Below are 19,000 nucleotides of genomic sequence, written 5' to 3'. Positions count from 1 at the left end.
AGAATGTTGTGTGAGCAGACCTGTCAGCATCTAGAAATCCATCCTGAAGTCCCCCGATAAAAACGAACTGCCTGATTGTGCATGTAGTACAAGTCATTAGAAAGGAAAAAAATCAATAAGAATCTCTGTAGAGTCTATCATTCCCTCAAAAATAATATTCTCATTGCTTCCTGTGGTGCTACTTTTCACAATTCTGGCCTGAAAACATCACTCACCTGTTGGACCACCAGGCTGCGGAGCAGCTGGCAGCATCCCCCACGTCATCTCCAGCTGCCTTACAAAGGCTCCTGCCTCATCTCCCATTTACAGGAAAAACGGCCCAGAGTTATTGATTGCAACCGTGCCGTTACAGATTTCATTTTAACTCAATGAGGTAAAACGCAACTCCAGGAAGGATTTTTAGGATACTCAAGGTTTCTGAGCTGCTCAAAAGTTCAGGCAGGTTTCACACAGCAGCCAAAGAATTCTCCTCATTTGAGCGTGTAACTGGATCACTAACCAGAGACCGTCACCTGCAACGACCCAGATAAAGAACCTGGGGACAATAAAACCTGCAAGATTTAGCTTTGATTATTAAGTCAGTATAAGGATAAAAGAGGATAAGGAGTAACATGGTGCTGCCACCCCGGCCTCACCTTTCAGAGGGATAAACGCTGAAAGGGCTGGTGTTTTACAGGGGCTGAGCTCAGGGAGGCTTTTCAGAGGAGGAAAACTTCATGCTCTGTCAGCAGCCATCTGTAGCAGGCGGCACCAGGACAACCAGCAAACATCAGTTAACCTGGATGGCCGCGACAGCACGTGTGGAGATCCTGCCAGAGCAGAGCGAAGCCACTTGTCCATTCTTCTTCCTGTGTCACTCCTTGTCCCAACTCCGTCTAACGAACCAACAGTAACAACAACTGGTGCTTCTCACCCCCACGGTTACAAAGCCCGGAGCTTCTGTTTCCTTTTTCCTCTTTTTTCCCCCCCTCTTACTTCAAACTCTGACACATTTCAGTTCAGCATCTGGCTTTCAACAGTCCCGAGGAGGGAAATTCACACAATTTGGAAGCGTTTTGTATAACAAAGCAGAAAACTATTCCATTTCACACATGTTCTACTTAGACCCCTGTCTGGGAGCACTCCACATTGACCAAACTTGGTGCAACCGTCCACAGAGAAGAATTCAGCCAGTGACAGCTCTCATTCAAACTCTCAAAACAAGTACAACACTGCACAAGAGAAGGCAGAAAAGCTCGTGATCTGATTTTGCAGCAATTTGCCATGCTTGTTTTGCATCCAGCTGTTAATTATGTTCCTTTCACTGGAACAATCACGGCTAATGGTTGCAGAGCAGACGAGAACACCAAATGAGCACAGCCCTCCACAAACAGAGGAGCTGAAACAATGCAGAACTCCTGTAACACTTCTACCTCCTCCTAATCAAGCTTTTTGACCAAATACAGAAGGTGTCTTTAAATTAAGCTCTCCCCCAAGTCCTACATTTCCAGAGGAAGATGTTCTGGTTCACTGCACAAAGGTTTCTCATTGCAGGTTCCAGGTGTGGAAAGAAGTTTCATCATTCCACAACTGCCAGTAATTAATGAAACTATAGAATACCCTAATTAAAAAATGAGCGGCAATGTTAAGTTTTTCATGTGCAAGGAAACATAAGGCTATATTTTAATTGTGCTAAATTGCTACTGTTTCAGATTTTTTGCAGATGTGCATTATCAAAAGTGCCACATCGCAGCCATAATTATTAGTAGGCTTTACTAATAAAGTCAAAGCTGCTCAGGTTATAGACATAAGCGAAAACCCAGAACTCTTAAATACAAATTATACCTGTAAACAATTCTGGGAATGAAACAAAACTTATTATTTGTAGCTGCAATGTACTGGATGAAAATCAGACCCTAATGTTTGAAATGCGGGGCTTCGGGATTTTATCCAGAAACAAAAAGTATCACAGCTACTCCTTTGAAGATCCATATTCCACTCTTGGACATTTCCTCTAATTTTTTTTCCCATAGCACTGCACTTCGAGGATATATAAGCATATACTGTACCAATATCAATTATTAACACAAGAGGCCATTGCTCGCTCAGATAAGAATTTGTTTTGTCTGGCAGGATACTTCTCATGCTGTCATAAACTGCGTATTGCTGCATACAGACTCCTTTGATTAACTTATGCTGAAAAAGTCCTTTACAGTCTTGTGTTCCTGTTAGAACAGCCCAAGCAAGTCATCCTTTCTTCAGTCCTTATCACCTTGCATGCAGAGAGCGTGAAGCAACCTGCCACTACAAAGATCCAGAAAAAAGCAGGAACCACACGTTACTGCTGCCTTCATCCAGAATGCCGAGGGAAGCCTACGTTTCCATTCATATAACCCATTTATGGCATATTATATTGTACTTAAGCAAATAAAGTCTTTTCTTCCCTGGGGATCCATTCACTAGCAATTAACTATCACACAAGGGGGAACTAACTAGACACAGAGAGACATATACATATATTTCACAATTTCCTTTATAAAGGCAAATCCAAAATTGAATTAATTGAGTAGTGCTGGAAGGAAACTATCGACTAGAAAGGAAACCAAGGTGAAAAACAGCACGGTACTGAAGAGATTCGTGCTTGTCAGCCACACGGCAGAAACTCTGCAGGAGAACGGTGATAAATGAAAGTAGTAAAACACCGAGATATGTTGTGAACATTCATTGGCATTGCTAGCCTGTTAAATGATGTACGGTCCTCTGTGAGGTGCGGCTGCGTTTCGGGTATAAAAGACACTATCCCAAGCGGAGACCAAAGCCTATACCATTCACTTCTGATTGATTTTTCTAATTTCGCTCTTTCAAAGGTGATGTCTTAGAGAATTTATCTACGTTAAAGTCAGATTCATGAAAGCACTGGCAAATGTGCTAATAACAGACTCGGCTACCCAACTTCTTGATGCCATGTTAATGTTCCAAGACTCTTCACGAGGCCAGAGTGTCAAGTTGTATCATGTTATGCGATAACAGAAAAAAATTAGAGGAGTCAAAGGGGAGGAAGGTAAATGACTGCTTAGACTGGATCTGGCCTGTACCCTGTTAGCTGAACTGACCCAAACCAGGAAAGTTAAAAGAGGAGGTCACAAACTATTCCAGGCTGGAATAGAAGAACAGAAGAGGGAAAAGAAGCCCTCACTTTTCCTATGACAGGATCTGCTGGGGCATTACACGTACGTCATTTGAGTCTGAGAACAGAGCAGGCTACGTTTCCTGTGCTGTCTCCATTTTAAACTTAATATCACAGAGTAAGTATATGTAAAAATATCATCCAGGGTATTCAAAAGGACTAATCCAGCCATGCACATACTCCCTCCTGCAGTACAACTTACTCAAGCTGAAACTCCCGACCATAAGTGCTAGATTATGATGTGACCAAATGCAAGCTACAAGGCCACTCAAGTTCCTAACTTTTGGGTAGTTCTCATCTCATAATGTCTTCTCCAAAATCACAAGCACTGTGAACTGGAGACTATCAGGATATTGCAGTTACGTCTTTTAAAAGCACAATAGCCCCTACCCTGACATTAATGAATACGCAAGGGAAGAAACAAACAAAAAAATAAATCCAAATTCTAAGCAATTAATTTTGTAAATCACATGCCAACATGTGTCTTTACATAGTCTGGCTCCTCAACAGGTTTCTCATTGGATCTAGGCATCAGAGAGAGACTTGAGCGCAGGATAAGCAGTGCCATGTTTAATTTTCATTGAATTTCTGTAAGCGGGTAATAATGAGGAGGAGTTAAACTGGCATCCAATGAAGAAGGAAGGAGAAAGATGAGGAGGACAGACAGAGGTGGTCATATGTACAGATCCAATTTCAATTTTCTCTGCACTTACTCCATTTGCCTTGCTGAGAGCCTGGAAGTATATGCTGTAGCTTTTCAGGGGAGACAGCGGAGCATTCCAGTAGCCGTTGTAGGTTTTGTTGTCGCCCACTGTGAAGGGCTGCGTGACGGGCAGGTTGACGGGCTTCAGCTCAGCTGCAAAGTAGTGCGGTGAGTCGAGGCTGGAAGCGTTCTTGTAGCTCACTGGGACAGAGAAGCATTCAATGATGTCTGCAGCTCTCCGTGCTTTCTGCAGCTTCTCCTCCTTGACAACAAGTTGATATACACTAGGAGGGAGAGAGGAAGGTAAGATTAGAGCCCCAAGAGCCTTAAATATCAAAAATGTTTTCAACAATAAAAGGAAAAGGCAAAGCTAAAAAAAAGCACTGCTGGGGCATCACAGCAAACACCGTTCTTGGCACACCAGTAACTGGCCACTGAATGTTACCGTGTGGGCAAGATGCTGATCACTTGCTCTGTTGATTTAGTTGAGTTAATCAAGGTACACCTCGGTGTAAGTCAGAATAGATTTCAGTCATGTCACCCTTCAGGAAACAGATTAACTAATAAAATACCCAATCTATAATGGATTTTTAATGTACTTCTTCAGCCACCAAGTTGAAAGACAAATTGTTTGCTTGGGCTAAACGGCAATTGCAGAAGAGAGCCTTAGCAGGTGGCAATGGTGTCGGATCCCTTTTCAAACCATTTCAGGGTGCAAGAATCAGTTTAGATCAAAAAGATTCTCACATCTTCTAAGAACGTAACTTTTTTTGGCCCTCCCTCACATCTGTTTTTGGGATATATCCTACGTTGCAGAGTTCCCTAACATTAATTCCTGATGGCAAGTCTCCCCCTACATTCCATCAGTAAAAGGCTGGCTTATGTACCGAGCAGGTGGCTTTATCGCTCTCCCAGTTCACTTTTGTTTCAGGAAACAACAACTCCTCTTCATATTCTTTCCAGCTCTATGAAATGTTAATCCTTTTCGATTCCTGCTAAGCTTTTGGTCTCTTATGATACGTAATAGCAACCTTGTTATTTCTAGCTTACTATTTCAGGCTCAAACTGGTTGCAAGGCATTCAAATGTACTCTGCCTTTCCCCCCCCCCTCTCAGGCAGTTAAACAAAGCCCTTAAGTTCAATGCTGCTACAGCTGCGGCAGGTTTACTGTCTGCTTAACACCACTCACCCATTTGACAAAGAAAGATACCGCTGCAGTCATTTTACTTTTTGTCAGGATATTCATGTGTGCTGCCCTCACCTGTCTGTGTGAGACTGGTCCTTTGTTTAGTCCCACAGGGAGATCGATTAAAAGATTGGAAACAGCCCGGAGTGTATCATTCTCCCGGCTTTCACAGGCTCATTGTTGCAGAATGATTGGTCTGAAAAATTTCTAGCACAGCAATAGCTCATCAATGCTTCTGTGGGAAGTGAAGTTCTGGCACCTTAACACGCAGGAGTAAAACAAAACCGAGCTCACGCTTTTGAATTAACCGTTACTTCGGGTCTGTGGGTATCTGGCACGCTCACTGTTAACAATGAGGCCGTCAGTGAATCACTTGGAAATCATTTGGCTCCCACTGCTAGACACAAAACCAACTAATCTTTACAAGTACGACCAATTTATGAATTGCTTAGTACTGAAGTTGTCCTTACGCAGGATGCTGCTAACGTTCGCTAATGCAGCAGGAGCATACCAGGCGCACCGACTGCAGCCTTTAAGGATGTCCTGTCAGCGTTTTGGAAAACTTTCCTCAAACCTACAGTTCAGTGGAGGCTTTAATAAAATATTTCATACCTTGTCTGACATTTATTTTATGAATTTTAAAAAGATAAACAGGTTTCTCGGCAACACTTTAAGTATTATCATTGAGGAGGTAGTGGGAGCTGTAAGCAAAAGCCTCTTTAACCTAAACCCTCTCCCTCAGCTTAGCAACAGAAACTTTTAGCTTGCCATTTTGGACATTCGTGTTCAAGTTAAACGCCGTTAATCTCCTGCTCGAATACTGTCTCCTTTTCTATGAAACAAGTATCTGAGCTAGCGCTGCTGGCATTGTTCCCCGTCTACAAAACCTGCCCTGGTAAAACTCTGGATGAGTGACTGACTGCTTTCTTGGCATTTTTTCCCTCTACGCCCCAGCTCGCACCAACTGACCCAGCACGTGCGTCTCCGTGTGCTTTCCCTGCCTGACTTGGTGACCGTCATCCTTCAGCCTCACTCTTTTCTCAGAGTCTCAGTTATTTGGTAGTGGTGAAGCGGCCACTCTCAATGGAAGTGGTCAAGTGGCCGAGAGTGTGGCTGATTTCAACTATTGCTCTGGACCGAAGATTATCACTCTGAGAAATTGTTTCCTTATCAAATGATTATTCTGGGTCTCACTTTCTGACATTTCGATCCCAGTATTTTGATCCATCTAGACCCTCCAGAAGTGCAGGACTCACAGTTTGCCCCCAGCTGGTACACAGACTGGTACAGTCTCATTTCCTTTTTTCTTCTTTTCTGATGTATCTTTGTTTTTCAGGTTATGCTCTTTTCTTCATGGTTTTTGGGGGGGTTTTGTTGGGTGTGGGTTGGGTCTCTTTTTTGTTTGGTTGGTTTTTTTTTTTCACCTAGGATCATAATTTTCCTGACTGCCTTAAGGGCATTTTCAGAGATCAACTTCTCTGCATCAACCAGTGAAGTGCTGCAAGGCACATCAAGTGCTTCCACAACCGCAACCATCAGCATTAAGATGCTCTCATAACTGTTTGCCTTTTCACTGGAGCAAAAAGCCGATGATCCTATGTCCGAATGAAATTCCTGTGGGAATTCTGAGTAGCAAGCACACAATTACTCACCCTAAAGTTTGGCCAAACCATCTGCATTACTACAACAATTCTCAAAAGAGTAAAAGGAATTCAACTTTGCTCAGAAGATGGTAACTTTCTGTGATACATTCTGACCCCTAAGATGATGGTCGGGTACTAACTCGAAACAAACTCGGTGCGTAGGATCTGCCCTTTTGGCCTGCAAAAGCACTTCAGCTGCAATCACATCTCTGTTTTGGTGCTGAAATACGCAGCAGTGTGACTCCAACCAAGGGAAAGGAGGAGTAGTTTTCCAAAAAGAAGTGCTAGACGGAAGGAAAAAAAAAAAAAAAAGTGGGCAATGGAAATAAGGAGGAGATATCCAAACTATTCTAATAGCTCGTACTCTGGCTACCAGGTAGGCAGTAACATGGATCTCCTGGGGCTCTCCCTATCTCAAGCTTCAAAGCTACTGCTTCCAGGCAGTATCAGCTAACACTGCTGCTTTCATAGCAGGAATCAATACATCACTTGCAAATGCCCAGCTGGATAAAAGAAAGTTTCAGTGTTATACATTGAAATTATATTAAAAAAGACAACAAAAGCAGAGCATTAAAACTCCCAACACTATATAACAACTTCAGTACCAATAACCTGAAAGATGATACAGAAAAACTAACTACTACATTTCAATTTTTAATATTCAGCCACATTTGCAAACACTGCAATCAAATCCACACATGTTCATGCTGCAGGGCAATAGAAGCAGGGGTCTTGCGTTCCCAGTGCTAAGCTACTCCACCCCACCTCAGCCGAGTAACGCTGCTGTTCCCATGAACGTCAGGAGAGGACTGGTTTCCAGACATCCACAAGCTCTGCTCACCAGAGAGCTCTTGAGGGATTCTCAAATCCGGGCCACTAACCAGATGCCTGACTTCCTAGAAGGCTGCCGAGCTGACTGCCCTGTCGTGCAGCTGCACGCTTTTGTTAGAAAAGGAGGCCAAAACTGGGTTCTTTGCTAAATTTCACAGGTCTTCGATAAATCCACATTACTTTAATAGAAGCTTTTTAAAGTTTCTGACAGCTCCATTCTAAATCACTGATAAAAGCACCAGCCATAATGGTCGCCACCGCACAAATGTTGTCTGCAGCGAAAGAAAATGTGCTCTTATCATCATCTACAAGGTAATCTTTTAAATGATGAGCTCTCTATTCAGCGTGGAAGCTCAAGTGCAGATAATCAACATTCCAAATCACAGCCCGTTTCTGTGCGACAGATCTCTCTGAGTGCTGTCAGACTTGTCCTTCCCCTGCTCTTCCTTTCTTTCAGTGCTGCTTGCAGCACAAGTGGAGGATGGACGGAGGAAGCGCTTGTCCACAAATCCTGCCATGTATTTAGCCCAAACTGAACCTCTGGATGTAGGATGTGCATGAATGTGGAGGGGAAAAGCTGAGTCAGAGCTTCCCATAAAGCATTCAACATCTGGTCGGTGCGCTTTGGTATCCTGACAGTGAAATCTTCACTATACCCCTGACAATGGTAGGGTATGAAAAGGAATATAATTTCTTTGCAACCTTACAGCGATCCTCTCACCTGACTTATTAAAGCTGAAAAGAAACAATGCTGCTGCAGCTTAGTACCCCCTCTGGGCCAATTCTGGTACTAAATTTTCTTAAACGTGTCATATAAAGATTTCATATATTTTCATTTAATTTTAATATTTAACACATAAATATATTATCAGCCATACAGTATTTCCAATAATATTTTCTCCTGGGGAACAAAAATAAGTGGCAATTAGTACAGTCAGATCTTGCAGTGCATTTTTCAGCAGATTATTGTGAGTGGGTTTTGCAGTTCAGCCTACAGAGAACAGGAATTTCTCATTTCCAGCTCAAATGAACACATTACTTTCAGAATAACTGTTTGATAGGCTACAGGAAATAAGCTATTACCAAAGGGTAGAGGTTTCCTTAATAATAATTATTTTAATTCAAAGAATGAAGGATCAAAAGGGCAAATGAAGTAAGGACGGAAAAGACTTGCATCTTCTAGCAACTGCGTCATCTCAGACTGACGGCATGTGGGAGGCATCAGCCGACATGGGCCTGGACGTTGAATTTCTATTGTTGTACCTATTCTAGGGAATTAACGGATTCAGCACATCTGAAAAGGCTATCCAAACCCATGAAAATCAAACTCAAATACCATCTGACTGATCCACGAGAGTCGATGTTGCACAGAGGTGAACAAAAGGCATCGGATGCATAGGGACAGGGTCTAAGGTACCATAATTAGAACCAACTCAGCTTCTTTTCTCTTATCTACAATGCAAATGTGTTTAAGAAGCGTGCTCTTAAGACCGCGAGAGCACTGTCAGCGTACTGGTTCATACCCTCGGCAAGCATCACGCAGAGACCTCACATACCGAGTGCTGATTTCCTACTGCAGAGCTCTGTAACAAACTACAGAAACTATAACTCAGGCATCAAACACCACTGGAAATGTTCACTGGAAATACACCCTCAGACCAGTTTCCCTGGGTGTTATTTAAACATGGCAGTGCCCAGCCTTTTTTGGTTTTTAAGAGCCCATTTTTTAAGTTAACAGTTAAGTCCGAGAATCCAGGCTACGGATACTTAACACTAGGGGCTTTTTATCATCCAGTTTTCCATTTAACTTATGACCCCATCAAATTTGGTTGAGCCAATTTAAATATATTTGGATATATCCATGAAGGTTCATCGCCTTTATTCTGACAGCATGGAGCCATGTCCCAGGATATTGGGATGGGAGAGGGTTTGACATGTTGCCTGACACCCACATTTAGAATTCAGATTAACTATTGAACGTGCATGTGCTTGGTTTATGGCCAAGTCGATTGCAGCGATGCGAACTGAGACAAAGAGTAGCATCAACATCTTTATTTTCTCTTTCTTAAAGGTATCTAAATAAAACCCTGAATTCTGCCACATCAGCAATAAGAAACAAAATAATGGGAAATTTGAGGAAATGTAATAGGGGTGGAAACTAGAAATATCCTATAAAAATCTATCAGTATTCTATAGAGCTTACTTTAAAAAACTGTGAAATCAAACAGCAGATGAGATCCTTCTTACAATGTGCCTCCAGCCCGCCCATGAACTTGCACAGAAGGGATTTTTGTAAAAATTTCAACCAAACACCATTAAACTCTAAAAAAAAATTTATATAACACAAATTCTACTAAAATTTACAAGAACTAAATGGATAACTGCCATAAAGCCTGACGCTGCAACTCACTGTTCCGAGCACACGCTGCATCTACAGCATCACTTTCCTTTGGCTATAACGGGGAACGTTTCCTCACCAGGCTCCTCTGGCAATCTTATAATCAAACGTTCAGGCATTCAGAATCGAATCCGCAGACATTTTCCAAGTTCATAAAGTTTTCTGGGTTCAAACAGGTGGCAATATATTCCTGAGAATTGACTTACCTACTTCACGTGTTCTAAAATGTCACCCTTAGTATCTTCAATAGCACCTTTAATCAGAAGCTCTGAAACTAATCTACAAAACATAATGAACTGAATTTCACAGCCACCTAGGATGTACATAGAGGACCCAGTGCACTGTTCTGCAATTTTCTGTCTATTTAAGAACTGATTCGAAACCCATTAAAATCAATTAAAGATTGCTACTATTCCTTTTAGGCTTTAGAACAGCTCCACGCAGAATACAATATGCTGAAGTTAAGGTTAGTTTTCAATAAACATTTTAATGCAGAAAATATGAAAAAAAAAAAGAGAGAGATTGTTCTGCCATGTCAACTTCTGGAATGTGCTTGGCTATTTCAAAGATTCAAAAACTAGCCAATTATGAATATTGGGCTGCACTGTCATCAATCAGCTTGTTCGCATCTGCAAAGCATTCACAAAAATAAAGCTTATAATAGTGATGCTACTCGAGGAAGTAGTCTCTCATATTGCAAAGTTATTCACACCAGATCCTTCATTTTGAAGTTATTTTTGTGTGTTCTTTTAACATTCATTTCAATTAAACAACTCTTCTACTACATTCACTGAACTTGAAGAATACCAACAAAATATCCAAATTCAGCCAAATTTGTAAAAACGGCATAGAAAGAAGAGATGGTAATTACTGCCATTGCTATGAAAAAAACCTGCTGAGACAGAGCCAATAATAATGTAATCCATTTAATCAAGAAGGCTGATAACAGAGTCTCTTCACATCTTCTACTCTCATCCAGTTGTCTAGATTTACTACCAAGGCATGTAGTACCCTGAAATTCAGGAAACAAAAGGTTGTGATTTCACACTTGGATAATGCTATTTGGAGTCAGAGTTTTCACATGGGCATTCTTTTACCTCTAAAATTTCAAGCTTTGTTAAATTTCTATAGCGATCGAAACGGGCACTGGAAAAAGTAAGAAAGTTTAAGGAACGGCATGTTCCCTGCATAGAAAAGAGATATGGTCCCGTCTTCTCCCCAGTCAGTATCAGTAACTGTGATGAGCTAGCTGTGGGATGGGCGGCGTATCTATTTAAGGAATTGTGCGCTGTGTCGAGCTTTAAAAAAGAAAAAAAAAAAGCAAACCCAAAGATTTGTATTTCTATTTGTAGAAAAGCATCCTGCCAGCACCACTTTATCAAACGCTATCTTTGGCCAGAATACTTTGTCTGAATTTTCTTTGCAGTCACACTGCAGCATGACATAAAATTCCCAGAATTGACTATAAAAGTGAAAAATCTATTAGAAAGGAGTCTTTTTTTTCTTGTTTGGTTTTGGGGTTGGTTTTTTTCAGGGGTGGGGGTGGTTGGTGTTTTTGTAAAAACAAGTGACAATATAATGTCAAATATAACGTCGCACGGCCTCAGACCCCAGGCAGGTAGACTTTTATCCTGACAGACCCCTGAGGCACAATACATAACTACCCCACCGCTGCAGAGGTATAAACAGCGGCACGTAGAAAGCGCAGTGACTTGTCCGGTATCACGCAGTATCAGCTCTACGTAAACAGATCCCAACGCTCTTGTCCAATATTCCCACTTCCACCCGCCAGCCAGTATGACCTTTCTAACGGAATCTGGAGCTTCCAAGCCTGAACACACGCTAATCCTACAAAGTCTTTCAAAAAGGTAAACTAAATTTTAAAAAAAGTTACTTCTGGGAATCCCTTGATATGTGACCTGCAGAGATGGAGGAGGAGCAGGCAGCACTGGGAAGGAGAGGCGTTCTGGAGACCCTCTCTTTCTTAAAACTGCCCCAGATGAAACACACAACAGATTAAAATCAGCACTTCCAACCTCATAACCTTCCACTCTCCATTACTCTTCTACGAGTGATTAGTGAGCATGTCTTTCCAAGGAAGGACAGTTACTGAAAGAAATCTAAAAATTCAGTTATTCCCAGACACTTCTAAGCAAGTCTAATCATCGCCGTGGCATCTGTGCACAGCAAACAGAAACGTGGTAACATGCACAAAACGTTAAGTAGTTGTCAAAAAGACAACTGTATTGACAGTCAGTATTTACTGACCAAAAAGAAGGATTTGTGTGCTTAAAAGCCCATTTTCCCCAGCTGTATCATTTGGTCTAATAAAAGATGCTATCCATTCTCACAATATTGCCTCCTTTCCACCCCCAGACCACCAAGAACACTGCTACTGCATCCATTTACTTGTATTGTACATGCATCGTTCTTTTAAACACTTTAAATTCTCTCAGTTTAATCTTCTCAGAAATAAAAATAAAAAAAAAATTAAAAAAACCCAAAAAACCCCCACAAAAAACCCACAAAAACCCCACCAAACGAAAGAACCAGAGGGCATTTCAAAGCTCTGTGTTCCATTATCTCAGCCATCTCCATAAGCCCGGCCTGGCTCACAACCCAGATCAGAGATAATAGCTGCTGCTCCCCAGCGGAACGGGCCCAGTCCCTATCTCGCCAGCTCAATGTTATTTTGCGCTGGCAGATTAAAGATAATGAGTGCAGACAGATACGGCTTTCGCTGCAACAGGAGCTAACGTTAGTGACTTTGGAGGTGTTTTTTCCCTCTGAGCCACCTGCCATCTGTCTGAGCTACAAAAAACCAACCCCTGTTCTGTTAATGTCACTTAGCATTAAACGGGCGTTGCTGACTGAGGTCTTGTCGTCATCCTCAAAAAATCGCTGGTTTAAGACCACAAGGAAGTTTCAAGGACAAGAAGAGCCAAAATGGTTCTTGGACAACCTGCAGGCCAAGGAGAGACTACAGCACACCCTTATCGGGTCCAATACCTTCGGCCACGTCCTTCATAAAAGCGGTGGCTTGGACAAGGGGATGGGTATATCTGCATACATTCGCACTCAGAATTAATTTGGGTATTTCCAATGGCTTTCATGAAATTAGGTCTATCTGGATGCAGAAAAAATCTAGTTTGGATTTCAAAGCTTTCTCTCCCTTTTCCACAACCATAGCTACTAGGCTGTGGAGGGAAAACCCACAGCATAAGAATGGGATGTCTTTTTTTAAGAGAGAATGCTAGAAAAATATTTTTGTTGGCTTTGTATGCATTTGTGGGTTTGTTGGGTTTTTTTTAAACTAAAAGGCTAAGAAAAACACAAGACAAAAAGGGAGAACCTGCTCTGTTTCTAACCTTAAGAGAAACTTCATTACTAGCCAAGGCCCATACAGCCAGGTAACAGTCTACTCACTGTTATAGCATCAGCGTACAATAGAAAAGATGAGCTCTCCTGGGTAAGAATACAGATTTTTCAGCACCTGAAGCTGCAGGAGCATCAGCCCGATTCTTTCCACCTTTTCTGGACACACGGTGCTTTTCAGAAAGTGCAAAGTGGTGGGCGACAAGCGAAGTCAGCATTGCCTCCTCTTCCATTTTGCTGTTTGACCTTTCCACCAAAAATACTGCGGCTCTGCCTCTCTCCTCGCCTTCCGCTTTTGCACCATGATGACTTTTAATTAAACCAGTCCTATTTCCCCTTCCTTTTGCACAGTAAGCAAATCCCTCACCATCTCCTAGCTCTGCCTTTTGCTTTGGAAAAGCGCTGCGCAAGGAGAACTGAAATTATAGAGAGGCAGAATAGCATCATGGCTGCAGAGGTTTATTCTTCTGAATTGTCTGGCTGCATTTATGATAATCCCTTCATTCCATCTGCAGCCCACGCAGTGGTGCAGCAACCCCCTTTTCTAGTTCCAAGAAATTATGCATTCATTATGGAGGAAATTAACACCTCAAAGCAAACTATAATTAGGAATTCTTCAATTCGGTTTATGCTTTTTCAATTAGGCCCTCTATAATTTTAATCACGGGAGCATTAACATGTTTCCGGAATTTATATACCTGTAGTATAATTAAATCCTGAAATGCCTTAGTCTGCAACAGCAAAGCAGAGCTTACTCATCTTCCCTTTTATCGAGTTTTTGTGTTATTACAGACGCATTGAGGGGCACCTGCTAGCATAAACATTGCCTGCCACACGCGACAGAGAGCAGCCCACTTACCCTCATCATCCTCACTCCTGGTAGAGGGTCTGCTGGCTGGATAAAGCTTGTGCACTGCTTCTGAGGGGTGGACGTTTGCCAGGGACTTGTGCCCAGACTCATGCCATCTCATTTTAAGTACCTTAAGGAGCTGCCTCAATTAGGTAAATCATCCTCTGTGGTCCGTAAAATGAGCCAAGCTCCTTCCTGAGGGCTGCTCCGACCCCGAGTAGCTGTGGTCAGGCTCAGGTCAGCCCATCGAAGGCTCCATCCAAGGGCTCCCACAGGCAAACGGCGGCTGGGCAGCATGCCTCGAGAAACTCAGAGTTTCTAATTTTTAAAGTCTTTTATGTGGTTTGCTATTATCCTATTATTCTCTGATAATAAGGAAGGGGCAGATTGGCTCTGAAACAAAGAAATGTCTTGGGGAAAAAACCCTTCAAACTGGCAACCATGGGTATTTTCTACTGGCTGACAGCTTGATGTGAGAAAATGGCCATCAATTTGTGATTCTCACCTTAAAGTTCAGACTTCATTAACCTTTTGATTGCTGGAATTTAATCTGACAGTTTACGTGGACAGCATAAAAGATTTATGCAAAAACATTCACTCCCCCACTCTCGGTATCCTCAGGCCTTCATAAAACTAAAAAGTGTTAGCAAAAGCTTCACTGTAGAGCTAAAAAAATGCTGCTTGACACAAAAGAAATGTCTCTACATGTAATTTGATTGTTAAAATATTATCATTAAAATACATGCAAATTTTATGGCTTTCTTCTCCCATTTCTGTCTACTGCCAAAACTCTCTGTGGAACCCTTAGTAAGACACAGCAGGTCAGCCAGGCTCAGAGAACGGCTACGTTTCCGACAGCTGAGAAAAAGGCAAAGGCAGTTTTATGACTTTTTAAGGGACAGCATTCTCAGACGAGCAGTATGCTGATGCAGTAAGAAAATGCGTTTCCTGTACCAGATGAGAGAATTGATGCAAAACTGCCCCCTATCCTCACTTTTTAGGGCCAACACCTGACTCCTGAGGGGGAACTAAAAAAAAAAAAACCTTGAAACATCCATTCAACTAATACTGCCATGCTACGTAAAAGACTAAATAATCCTTCCTGATACTTACGGTTGTCACTTTTCATCCTGAAGCATCTCTGTATCTCCATTATGCTTCTCTCCTGACAGAGTAGGCAAAGCACTTCTAAGATCTAGAACAACTGCAAGTACCTCTGACGTCATCCTGTATGGTCTAAACCCACCATTCAACGACTCCAGCTGAGACGGAAGTGTGTGCTCAGGCTTGCAGTGCTCTGGGTCAGCTCACCAGCGTTTGGACATGCTGATGAGGTCAAGCCTGCAAATCCTTATTGTGCAACTCTATTCTCTTTCTTTTTGGTATAATAAATGTGATGCTGAACTACGCAGCTGCCATTGTTCTACGCCTTCTACCCAAATTCTCATTTTCATTCTCTCTTTCTCACATTCGCAGCTAAAGTAGATGTGGTTGATCTTTAAGAGGAAAGAAATTTGCTCATTTACCTTCAAACTCTTGCCTCAATTAAAGGCAGGCTGCCACGCAGGAGAAACCCAGCTTGAATGATTTCAGAACAATATCCCTGAGGTATATTATAGGAGATGTTAATTAATATAGATAATTAGGCTTATAATATCAGAAGCCTAGATTGATAATCTCATTCCTCATTAGATACTACAAAATTAAAAGATCTAATGTGATGACTGTTTGCCCTGTATTCAATCAACCCAGTCATGTGACACATACATTTGAATATGAGTTTAGAAAAAGCAGGCCAGGAGTTTTATTTTCCAGGTATTTATAACATGCCTATCAAGGCAACTGAACTTTCAGAATTACCAAGGGCATGATAATTTGCTATGCTCCCCACAGCTCTCAACATTAGAACCCTTTTTTATTGTTTCGCTGATCCTTGACTCCAGTCTTTATTTTCAAGCACAAGGTACGCTGCGTGGGAGTTTTAAGAACAAGAAATTGCCACCTTTTCTTGGCATTAATGAATTAATTATCAACATAAATGCCTGAGGCAAGCTCATGCGATGCCACTAAGAAGTTGCAAAGCAGCGAGCTGAACAGCATCGCTCCCTATATAGCTACGGAGACCCATACACCAAAGCCACCGTCTGTAAAACAAACAAAAACCCCAGCAAATTTTGCAAGTTTACAGCTTCTTGTCTCATTCCTCCTCCACAGAATCAAGGTCACTAGGCTTGCAAACCACTCCTTCATAAGGACAGAAAGAACTACTGTGCATTAAAACCAAAATCAAAATAAGGATGCTAGTGAGAGGGATATAGGAAAGGCAAGCTCAGGATGAACAGATGATGCCTGAAATCACATGAAAAGAAAGAATTCTCTGGAGATTAAAGTCATAGCCTATGGCTCCAGAGATTCTTAATTTCTACTTTGTTGCAGACTGAAACGGAAGGCAAGTTTGATCTAGTCAGGGTCTCAGTTCTCCAACAAGAAATGGAAGCTATACCACTTCCCTTTGTCCCAGGGAATTTTCATTTATTACTACATGTAGGAATACGTAAGTACACAGATACATCATACGGGATTGCTTGCTTGGAGAATAGCTTGAGCGTAAAACCAGAAAAAAACCACTGTTCTTAGGTGTTCTGTTAAATAACACTACAACTGTTTTCTCTTCGTTTGTTTAGCATCACGTAGACCAAAAATATTTCCTTTATTTCACGCTTGGGAGACTAAGAATCAGATGATAATACTCAAGAGTAACATGGGCCTTGGTCCACATAAATTAATTTCTCCTACTGGCTGGCTGTTCATATAAAAATATTTGTTTCACCTTTGCTTAGTACTTCTAAATATATTTAACATTTTTAAACTCCGGTTCTCCTACTCAGATTTATTTCCTTTAAGATGTACATTAATAAACTAACCCATCCTTCTTCACCACAGTGATTACAAGCATCCGACCACCGCACACATACACAATAAATGACTCTTACCTGAGTATATTTCTCTAGGATCCCTTACATACGCTACTTACGCTGCATCTATATATTTATGTATGTGCATAAAGGTGAGTGCAAAGACCGAATACCTTTGCTCTAATAATACCGTTCTTTAGCACAAGACCGTCCTGTACCTGAGTGCTGGCAGACACATCACATTATTTACTGATACACCTCAGAGAGCTACAGGAAGATGAGGAGATTAAATCAACCTTTTTCCAACAAAAAAGCTCTCCATAGTCTGAAACCACCCAAATAATTGCAGACTCTTCTCTAACATCCTTCTGCAGTGTCCTACAGCTCCGATATGCACAGCAGCATATCGACAACACAATCACACCTAAGGGGAGCATTTATTTAAAGTCCGAAATCCTCAAAAGTAATACATGCTCTGGAAATCTGATTTTTTCCATAACAGTAGTATAGGTAGATTGATAGAACCAATTGCATGTTAATAAACCAGATGGAGTTTCAAATACCCAACACACAAAAACCAGCCCAGTGGACAGGTCATAGATATAAAGTCCCTCACAGTGGTATTTTCAAGCAGTGAATGGGATATAAATTCTGAAATAGAGGCCTAAAGATGTCGTATATGAATAATCTATGAAGGCCTGACTCAGCCCTCCTGACAATAACAGATTCGAAGGCAGAATCATCCTCAAAATCACATTGGAGATTCTCAGGAAAGAGTTGAGGAGTAAAGATTGAGAACACTTGCATTCTTCTTTCCTCTTCTGAATCTATTACTGATGAATGTCAGTCTTCAGCAAGTCAATCATAGCACCATTCACGGGCTTTAGATTGATATAAGAACACCTAAAAGTTATTTTTAAAGGGCAACGTGGAGTCAAGCTCTGCAGGTTACACCACGGAAAATAAAGGCACGAATGAAATGCCTATGCCACAAAGGAGAATATTTATGCTTACTGAGGCTTGATCTTTCTTTTGGCAATAGGACAAAATAGATGAAACAATGTCTAAGTTTATATTGTTCCAGTTAGTTCATATGAAAGCATCTTCCTTGTTATCTATAGATCGTTAACAATGCTGAGTTCATGATCATTAGTTTTATAAACAACCTCATTTAAGTTAGTTATCATGAGCACTAGGGAACATCAGAAATGTCTTAATGTTGAAAGTGACTTTGGATTTGGCGTACCTGCATTTCAGATGAATGGAAATACAATGAATCTTATTTGAAATATTCTACAGTATTACTCTAAAAATGATCTTGCAGACCATACTCCATCTGTATGCTGCTCAGACCACAGCAGAGTGAAATAACACAAGACAAAGTCACATAACTGTCTTATATACAGATACTAGTTTACAATCACACTCCCACATGTACTCCAGCTCACCATCCCCAGAATATAAGAGGAAATATTAAGAAAAATTACTGTATAGTCTTTTTTTTCATCTTCACAGTTTGGGAGGACTGTAATAAAAACCCAGGGCACTACAGAGCAGGAACTGGCTGCCTGGAGAACTGTCAGGTTGATGAGATGAGGCATTGACCTATTCCTGCATAGTGAAAGATCTGAATATCAGAGGTTTTATAAGGAAAATCTATCTCAGACTACTTTCAAGTACCTTTTCAGAACCACCTGAGGCAGGCTGGGATACGAAAGGTCAGCGTGCAGAAGGGAGGGATCTAGGAAAGCACGGTCATGTCTACAAGGGAGGCCAGGACAACAGCATCCTACCAGCACGCTGCACCACGCAGGATCCCCTCCAGCAACCTCCGCATCACCTCGCCACTGCGCGCGGGGATTTCGCAGTCATTTGTCTCGAATCTGTGTTTGCATTAATGTCTTCGGTAACTGAACAGAGGATGCATCAGACT

General features: G+C 41.6%; 1 protein-coding gene across 2 annotated transcripts in view; it reads right to left on the bottom strand.

Annotated features, from left to right (window-relative positions):
- The window catches only part of PTPRT (protein tyrosine phosphatase receptor type T), a 280,775-nt gene that overhangs the window by 98,009 nt on the left and 163,766 nt on the right, over window positions 1–19,000 (bottom strand). For both annotated transcript variants that reach the window (XM_054845732.1, XM_054845733.1), the window contains exon 8: window positions 3,880–4,153. In XM_054845732.1, coding sequence (XP_054701707.1) covers window positions 3,880–4,153 — 274 coding nt within the window. The remainder of the gene's footprint in view (window positions 1–3,879; window positions 4,154–19,000) is intronic.

The sequence above is a fragment of the Grus americana genome, chromosome 17, assembly GCF_028858705.1.
Source record: "Grus americana isolate bGruAme1 chromosome 17, bGruAme1.mat, whole genome shotgun sequence".
Taxonomy (NCBI): domain Eukaryota; kingdom Metazoa; phylum Chordata; class Aves; order Gruiformes; family Gruidae; genus Grus; species Grus americana.
Note: the sequence above shows the minus strand (reverse complement) of the source record. Positions and strands in the feature narration are given on the sequence as shown.